The sequence below is a fragment of the Triticum urartu genome, chromosome 1A (genome assembly GCF_056163025.1).
Source record: "Triticum urartu cultivar PI428250 chromosome 1A, HENAU_Tu73, whole genome shotgun sequence".
Taxonomy (NCBI): domain Eukaryota; kingdom Viridiplantae; phylum Streptophyta; class Magnoliopsida; order Poales; family Poaceae; genus Triticum; species Triticum urartu.
In genome coordinates this window covers 536,147,009-536,156,372 of record NC_141873.1, presented here as the reverse complement: position 1 = coordinate 536,156,372, position 9,364 = coordinate 536,147,009, and the positions used below count along the sequence as shown (strand labels likewise).

The 9,364-nt window shown below is 43.9% G+C and overlaps 1 protein-coding gene across 1 annotated transcript; it reads left to right on the top strand.

Annotated features, from left to right (window-relative positions):
* Positions 1-2,097: 2,097 nt before the first annotated feature.
* On the top strand, positions 2,098-9,364 carry LOC125526845 (putative phosphoribosylformylglycinamidine synthase, chloroplastic/mitochondrial). The gene is made up of 4 exons (XM_048691462.2): positions 2,098-2,228; positions 3,156-3,250; positions 3,341-7,545; positions 8,769-9,364. Exons 2-3 carry the CDS (start codon positions 3,185-3,187, stop codon positions 7,538-7,540), a joined length of 4,266 nt encoding a protein of 1,421 aa, XP_048547419.2. The 5' UTR covers positions 2,098-2,228; positions 3,156-3,184; the 3' UTR covers positions 7,541-7,545; positions 8,769-9,364.

Here is a 9,364-nt window from a genome sequence, read left to right as displayed (position 1 = left end):
ACCAAATTGCAGAGTATACAAATTCTCCTCGAGAGGTCGTGCCTTCACCACTTTGGCCAAGTTCCAAGCTGATCTCATATTTTTATAAAACCAAAACTGGCTATAGGTCTTAGCTGCGTGGACTCTTGCAATGGCCAACCATCGGGTGATCTCTTCCGGCGGCGCCTCCTCTTGCTCGAAGATAACATCATTGAGATCATCCTCCTGAAGATCGAGTTCTTCCATCATCTTCTCCACATCATCCGAGATCGCTTCCGGTCCAGATGCGTTTTAAGACACTGCGATCTGGCCCGCGTGAAGATCTTCAGGCTGGGGGGACCCTAGCTCTGCGGGTTACCACGAGCAGCGAGGCTCGAGGGCCGACGGTGGAGAAACAAGGGGCTCTACGTCGACGCCAGTGCCACCGAGAGAAGAAAAACCCTAGCTAAAGGGGATTTTACTTTTACCATCATAAATGGTATTGTATCGGGGGAATAAAAAAGGGTTCATTTTCTAAAAAAATTTGTCCCGTGCCTCCAAAATCTCAGGACCGCCTGCACACGTGCATCAGCGCTCGCGTGTGAGGAAACCCTTTTTTAGACAAGTGTGAGGAAATAGATGGGTCTTGAGGGAGGAGAGGGTGGGGAAAAGAAAACAGGTGGGTTGGGACGTGTGTCCGATTACAATGGTATAAGCCAGCAAATCAATTTTTTCCAGGCATACTCTATTTTACAGAGCAGAAATGACCAGCCAAGTTTTTTTTGAGGGGGAGAAACGACCAGCCAAGTTTTTTTAGGGGTAAATGACCAGCCAAGTGAGTATTCAGAATCCGAGAGCAACTAGTTAACGAGTGCTCCTTCGGGAGCCTCGCAACGATCAGCGCCACTTGGCACGCTCTCAGCCATTCGCCACGTGTCGCGCTCCCTTTAGATTTTTTTAAGTTTTTCGCACGCGTTTTCGGCTTTTTAAACAGTTTTTTTCGACGTTTTGGTTTATCACTGGTCTTCCTTAGCTTTTCGATCAATTTTTTGTTTTTTTTCATGAAAAAACTTGTTTTTTTCCTTCACGAGAGTCGTGGCCGTGCCTCTCGGAAACGAAAAAAAGACGCGTTTTTTGTTTTTTTTCTCTTTCACGAGAGTCACGGTTTTGCTTCCGCGAGAGGCACGGGTGTGCTTTCACGAGAGTCACGGTCATGCCTCTCGAAAACGAAAAAAAACATGTTTTTTTCCTTTCGCGAGAGTCACGGTTTTGCTTCCGCGAGAGGCACGGTTGTGCTTTAGCGAGAGTCACGGCTGTGCTTCTCGGAAACGGGAAAAAACGCGTTTTCTATTTTTTTCTTTCGCGAGAGTCACACTTTTGCTTCAGCGAGAGGCACGGTTGTGCTTCGCGAGAGTCACGGCCGTGCCTCTCGCAAACGGAAAAAAACACGTTTTCTGTTTTTCTTTCTTTCGCGAGAGTCACGTTTTTGCTTCTGCGAGAGGCACGGTTGTGCTTTCGCGCGAGTCACGGTCATGCCTCCTAGGAAACAAAAAAATGTTTTCTCTTCTTTTTTTTCTTCCGCGAGAGTCACGGTTTTGCTTCCGTGAGAGGCATGGTTGTGATTTCGTAAGAGGCGCTGGCGTGCCTTTTTTGGAAAGGGAAAAAACCCGTGCTTCCGGTTCGGTTATTTCGTCCGGTATTTTTCATGAGAAAAAAGTTCGTCAAAACCTATCAACATGGGATCTAATTTTGAAGATCTTGACGCGAGGAATCAAACTGTGAAAGCGTTTTTTGGACGCATGGTTTGAGAGATAAAATGTTTTGAATAGACGGATCTACGAAAAAAGAGAAAACTCTCAGATTGTGACAAATGACACGCTGCATGTGAGTCATTTGTTGCAGCATGAGAAGTTGGAGTGATCTTTGCAACGAGTACTCCTCCCTCAACTAGTGATTTCGTGGGAATCCATCAATCCGGATTTTATTACCCGTGTGGTGTACAATGATACAGTGTTTTTTACAGGCGATTTGGGCTGCAAAACGATACAACCAACCAAGCGGCCGTAGGGACACGGGAAGCCCAGTTCAAGCCCATTCGTAAACCCTAAACAGCCAACGCACTCAATTCGTTCGGGCAAGCCCTAAAAAGAAAAGAAAAAACGTTCGGGCAGCAAACTGGACAGAGTATTCGCGGGCGACCGCACGAGCGCGCCGCCGCCGCCGCCGCGAGTCTTCTCTGCCGCCGCCGCCCGTCAGCCGTCGCCAGCGAGGTAAATCCTTCCCTTCCTAATCCCTGCTCTTCTCCGGTGGTCCTCCCGCACTTGCTTGCTTGCTTCTGGTGCCGTAATGCGTGCGTGCTGGTCGTGTGCTTGTCGCCGCTTGCGTGCGTGCTTGCTGTGTCTGTGTGCGTGCTCCTTGTGTACTTGTGTGCGTGCTTGTTGGCTGCTGCTGGGCGTTGGCCAGTGCCTTGTGCAAGTACCACGAGGATTGAGTAGATTGATGACCATTCAGTCATCGAGGATTGAGTAAATTGACGATCATCCAGTCACCGAGGAGATGGGGACTTGATGAAAAGAGGCATGGATGCAACAAATAGGGTAGTATTTTGATATAGTCTCACACATATAATTCATTGTCTTCATAACATGGCATTTTATTAATTATTTATATATACTCGCCGAATTGTAGTTTTTAGAAATCACTGTATCCCATGTCCCCATATCCGCATCGGTGTTTCGTAGCAAAAAACAGTTGAAGTATCTTGCATTTGATAGACCATCTTATGGTTTTATCCCAGTTTGTTCATTTCATACAAGAGAGCTCTCTGATTCAGTGAACGAACCGTGTGTATGTGAGTATGTGAATGCTGGAACTACCAAAAATTCATGAAAATTTGGATGAAATAAGCTAGTTTTTTGTCTGTGGGTGCACAATCTAAGGGGTTTAGTGTCCACTCTGTATTTTCATTCAACGTAATCTGCAATCCGGAACAATGAACAAACACATTGACCTTTGTCTTGAAGTGTGTCTGTGTGCGCATTTATCTTTTTGCTTACATCGTAAAAATATAATGAAATAAACTCTGAATTCAACATTTGCTAATGACAAGAACCGATTTTGTAGTTTTTAATATTGTAGATTAAACTTTAGTTATGCTCAGTCGTTCAGTGCCTGATTTCCTATTCTGTGGTTCACAGGTTCTTGGAGTATCTTAGGTGTCGTCAATATGGCATCTCATGCTGAAATGACAGCAAGCAATATGCTACGTCTTCAAGGCTTTCCTAGTAATATGGTATGCACCTAGTTCTAGTTGAACTATCAACTAAATATGCTTCTCTTTTCGGCATGTAACCATTATCATGCGCTTCTCTTTTTGTACCAGGGAAAACAAAGGAGTAGTTTTATATCCACAAGACACCCACCTTCGAGAAGGTCACGAGTGGTTCGACATTGCCTGAACCTACGTCATCTTTGCCGTTTACCTAATCAAAGGGCTATTGTTCCAAATATCCGACCAATGCCTGCTCTCACTGCTGCAGTATCCAGCGGAGTTAATAGTCCATTGATAGAGGCATCTGGTGATGACATGGGATTAGTTTCAAGGATTATTCACTTTTATCGCAAACCATTTCTTCAAGAGAGTGAGGCCAAGGAGTTACTCAGGAAAGTGCAGGCAAAGGTTTCTTCTAATATTATTGATATAAAGACTGAGCAATGCTTCAATGTTGAGTTGGAGGATGCACTAGGTTCTACAAAGCTCGCAACACTTCAGTGGCTCCTAGCAGAAACTTATGAACCTGACAACCTACAAACAGGGAGCTTTCTGGAGGAGGAAGTTTCTAGGAGCTCTTATTGCTTCCTTGTTGAGGTTGGTCCCCGGATGACATTTTCGACAGCTTTCTCAACCAATGCTGTCTCGATTTGTAAAGCTCTATCATTAATGGAAGTAACTCGCCTGGAGAGGTCTAGAAGATATCTTTTGTGCCTTCAGCCTGGTAGTGACCCACTTGATGAAAGCCAACTCAACAGCTTTGCTGCTTTGATTCATGACAGGATGACAGAATGTGTTTATCCTAGCAAGCTCACATCATTTCGGTCGGATGTAGTTCCAGAACCTGTCAGTGTTATACCAGTCATGGAAAGGGGAAGGGAAGCACTGGAGGAAATAAATCTTAAAATGGGTCTGGCTTTTGATGAACAAGATATCAAGTACTACACTCACCTATTCAGAGATGACATCAAACGCAATCCAACTACCGTGGAACTTTTTGACATAGCGCAATCAAACAGTGAGCACAGCAGACATTGGTTTTTTAATGGAAAGCTTGAGATAGATGGAGAGACCATGCCAAGTACTCTGTTTCAGTTAGTAAAGAGCCCCTTGAAGGCTAACCCTAATAACTCTATTATTGGGTTCAAGGATAACTCGAGTGCAATAAAAGGGACTCTTGTAAATCACCTACGCCCAGCACTACCAGGTTCCACTTCACCGCTAACCCTGATGATGCGTGAACTAGGCATTCTGTTCACAGCAGAAACCCATAATTTTCCATGTGCCGTGGCACCCTACCCAGGAGCTGAAACAGGTGCAGGTGGCCGCATAAGGGACACACATGCCACTGGAAAGGGCTCATTTGTTGTTGCTTCAACTGCTGGTTATTGTGTTGGAAACCTTCAAATTGAAGAATCATATGCACCTTGGGAGGATTCATCTTTTGCATACCCATCAAACTTAGCTCCTCCATTGCAGATTCTTATTGATGCTAGCGACGGTGCTTCTGACTATGGGAACAAGTTTGGCGAGCCTTTAATTCAGGGATTTACAAGAAATTTTGGTTCTAGGTTGCCAAACGGGGAGCGTCGTGAATGGCTGAAGCCTATAATGTTCAGTGGGGCAATTGGGCAGATTGACCATGCACACATATCGAAAGGGGATCCAGAAATCGGCATGCTAGTTGTGAAGATTGGTGGTCCAGCATACAGAATTGGTATGGGTGGTGGTGCTGCCTCAAGTATGGTTAGTGGACAGAATGATGCAGAGCTCGATTTTAACGCAGTGCAGCGGGGAGATGCTGAGATGGCACAAAAGTTATATCGCGTGATCAGGGCATGTGTGGAAATGGGAGAGAAGAATCCAATCATCAGCATTCATGATCAGGGAGCTGGAGGAAACTGCAATGTCGTGAAAGAAATAATCTATCCTAAGGGTGCTGAAATTGATATCCGCTCAATTGTTGTTGGTGATCACACATTGTCTGTGTTGGAGATCTGGGGTGCTGAATACCAGGAACAAGATGCATTATTGGTGAAGCCTGAGAGCAGAAACCTGTTGCAATCACTTTGTGATAGAGAGAGAGTTTCAATGGCTGTCCTTGGTGAAATTGATGGTAGTGGAAAGATTGTTTTAATTGACAGTGCTGCTGTGGAGCATGCAATGTTGAGTGGCCTTCCTCCTCCACCGCCTGCTGTTGATCTTGAGCTTGAAAAGGTTTTAGGAGATATGCCTCAGAAGACCTTTGATTTCAAGCGAGTTCCTCGATCGAGTGAACCCTTAGACATAGCACCCGAGATTACACTGATGGATGTTCTTAAGCGAGTATTGAAGCTTCCCTCAGTATGTTCAAAGCGTTTCTTGACCACTAAGGTTGACAGATGTGTGACAGGTCTTGTGGCACAACAGCAGACGGTTGGCCCACTGCAACTACCACTTGCTGATGTTGCTGTAGTCGCACAGACATACACAGATCTTACTGGCGGTGCTTGTGCCATTGGAGAACAACCAATAAAGGGTTTACTTAATCCTGAGGCTATGGCAAGGCTTGCTGTTGGGGAGGCATTGACCAATCTGGTTTGGGCTAAAGTTACATCTCTTGCTGACGTCAAAGCAAGTGGCAATTGGATGTACGCTGCAAAGATTGATGGAGAGGGAGCAGATATGTATGATGCTGCTGTCGCAATGGCTGACTGCATGATTCAACTTGGTATTGCAATTGATGGAGGAAAGGATAGTCTTTCTATGGCAGCTCAATGTGATGGCGAGCTAGTCAAAGCTCCAGGAAATCTTGTTATCAGTGCTTATGTGACATGTCCTGATATAACCTTAACGGTTACTCCAGATCTAAAGCTTGTGAAGGACGGGGTTCTGTTGCATGTTGACCTGGCTAAAGGAAAGCGACGACTTGGTTGTTCTGCTCTCGCACAAGCGTTTGATCAAATTGGAAATGACTGCCCAGACATAGAAGATGTCCCTTACTTGAAAAAGGTCTTTGAGGTTGTTCAAGAATTGCTCAGCGAACGCCTGATTTCTGCTGGTCATGACATTAGTGATGGTGGGCTTATTGTCACCATTCTTGAGATGGCATTTGCTGGCAACTGTGGTGTTAACCTCAACATAGAATTAAAAGATAATGACCTTCTTCAAACACTTTTTGCGGAGGAGCTTGGTCTTGTAGTTGAAGTGCATTTGGATGACCTTGATGTAGTGAAGCAAAAACTTCATGCGGCAGGGGTTTCTGCTAATGTGATAGGAAAAGTAACTGCAGCACCAGAAATAGAGCTGTGTGTTGATGGTGAGGTGCGTTTGAAAGAAAGAACTTCAGATCTCAGAGATTTGTGGGAGGAAACAAGCTTTCAGCTTGAGGAGCTACAGCGGCTGAAATCTTGTGTCAAGCTTGAGAAAGAAGGCCTAAAAAGCCGAACATCGCCCTCATGGCATTTGTCTTTTACGCCCAAATTCACGGACAAGAAACTACTGTCTGCATCCTCGAAACCGAAGGTTGCCATCATTCGGGAAGAAGGGAGCAACAGTGATAGGGAAATGTCTGCTGCATTCCATGCTGCTGGTTTTGAACCGTGGGATATCACAATGTCGGATCTCTTGAACCAAAAGGCTTCTCTAACGGAATTCCGTGGGATTGCATTTGTTGGTGGATTTAGCTATGCAGATGTTCTTGACTCAGCAAAAGGTTGGGCTGCATCTATCAGGTTCAACCAGCCCCTCATACAGCAGTTCCAGGAGTTCTACAATAGGCCAGACACATTCAGCCTTGGGGTGTGCAATGGGTGTCAGCTCATGGCTCTTCTTGGTTGGGTACCAGGACCTGATATTGGAGGCTCGCTTGGTGCAGGTGGAGACATGTCCCAGCCAAGGTTCACTCACAATGAATCTGGCCGTTTTGAATGTCGGTTTATCAGTGTGGCCATAGGGGATTCTCCTTCTATAATGTTCAAAGGTATGGAAGGCTCTACTTTGGGCATTTGGAGTGCTCATGGTGAAGGGAGAGCCTTCTTCCCAGATGAAAATGTCTTGTCTGATGTTGTCAATTCAAATCTGGCCCCTCTGAGGTACTGCGATGATGCTAATAATGTCACAGAGGTTTATCCTTTCAACCCTAATGGCTCTCCGCTTGGTATTGCGGCCCTTTGCTCCCCTAATGGAAGACACCTTGCTCTGATGCCACACCCGGAGCGTTCCTTTATGATGTGGCAGTACCCATGGTATCCCAAGGAGTGGCAGGTTGAGAAGGGTGGTCCCAGTCCTTGGTTGCGCATGTTCCAGAATGCAAGAGAGTGGTGTTCATAGAGAAGGTAAATCAGACTCCTGAAACATTTTCACCTTTTTTTTGGCTCCCTGTAGTTTTTTTTTTACTTTTGGTTCCCTATATAGTTAAGATCTCTGACTAGCCCGTTAACTGAACACAGTTTGTTGCTCTCGTCTACATCTGAACCGCTCATTCTGTAAAGAGAGAAGTGCATTTTTCAACCCCGAACTCTTGCCCTAGTCTAATTTACAACCCCGAACTTCAATACCATCTAAATTACAACCCTCAACTCTCAAAACCGGTCAGAATTCAACCCTCCCCTCCTTGTTCACCGGTTTTGACTAGGGGTGACCAGTTTTGACCAGTCAACAGGTCCAATCAGCATGCCACGTCGGAAAAAAATTCAAAATTTCAAGAAAAATATAAATAAAAATCTGTAAGATCGAGAAAAAATCAGGAAAAAAACCAAATTTCCGAAAAAAAGTTTGCGAAAAAAATTCGGAAACTTTTTCCGTGATTTTCGGGGAATTTTTTTTCAAAAAATTGAACTTTTTTGGAAATTACTTTTTCTAGATTTTTTTTCTATTTTACAGTTTTTATATAATTTTCTTGGGAATTTGAATTTTTTTTCCCTTGGATTTTTTTATTTTAAGTATTTTTTGGTTTTTTATGGAAATATCGATATTTTTGTTTTTCAGAAATTCGATTTTATTTATTTTCCCTGATTTTTTCCCGGAAATTTGATTTTTTTTATTTCTTTTCCTGGATTTTTTTATTTTACAGCTTTTTAAAAATAATGCTGATGTGCCATGCTGATGGGACCCATTGACCGGTCAAAACCGGTCAACAAAGAGGGGAGGGTTGAATCCTAGCCGGTTTTGAGAGTTAGGGGTTGTAATTTAGACGGTATTGGAGTTCGGGGTTGTAAATTAGACCAGGACAAGAGTTCGGGGTTGAAATATGCACTTCTCTCTTATGTAAATAGCATTCTTGTTGTTTTATGTTTCTGCTAACTCTCCTCTTAGCTTGATCTTTATTGTAGTACTGTGTTAGCTTGAACACCGCTTTGTGCTTGAATTTTGTTATTTAATGCAGTGATAATTATTAGGCATCCAGTGTCTCTCATGTTCTATCCCAGTGCTTCACTGCAATAGAAAGAATCAAAAACATAGTGCTAGGGATTGTATTTTGTTGTTCTGTTCATGAGGTCTCGTACAATACTGCCATGAAACAACTACTTGCTTACCCTTCCTTTCCTGGAACTTATAGGGACTAAATTGGTGGCTCGTATGTCTGCTTAGAGCTTGGGCATTCTGCTGTCGAACTGAACATGATGTGGCCATGGATCAACTCAATACCATGTCTGAAATTATCGCGTTGGAAGAACTCAAGCGACTGACAGCAGCTCTCAGTTCTTGAATATTTCTGCTACTTATTCTCAATGGACAGTGCCTGTATAGGTGCTGCGTGCGAGCATAGTTATGTCTCGCTAGCTGAATTGAGCTATATGCTTCTTCTGCAATTATTCACCTATATCCAGTGATACTATGCTCTAGCTGTCCGGCAACATAAATAATATCCTGTCAGCTTTCTTTCTGCTAAGCATATTATCCATTTTGTAGTTACACAGGAATGTACCATGTCGCCCGTTACATATTCGGGATTGTATTTTCAGTTTGGCGTAACCTCAAGAGGGTAATAACACTTAGACAGGGTGGACAGCAGATTTTTTTTTTTACAGCAGATAGAACTCCTGGATTCATGGAATTGAGGAAGAAGGTCTTAAACAAGCTACAATATGGCTGGTTCCAGACTCGTATCATTTGATTTTATGAACACCCATCAAGACAGACATTGACAACCTA

Coding starts and splice junctions, on each gene's coding strand:
- LOC125526845 (XM_048691462.2), top strand. CDS start 3,185: ATGGCATCTCATGCTGAAATGACAGCAAGCAATATGCTACGTCTTCAA. Junction 3,251..3,340: donor AAGGCTTTCCTAGTAATATG/GTATGCACCTAG, acceptor TTTTTGTACCAG/GGAAAACAAAGGAGTAGTTT.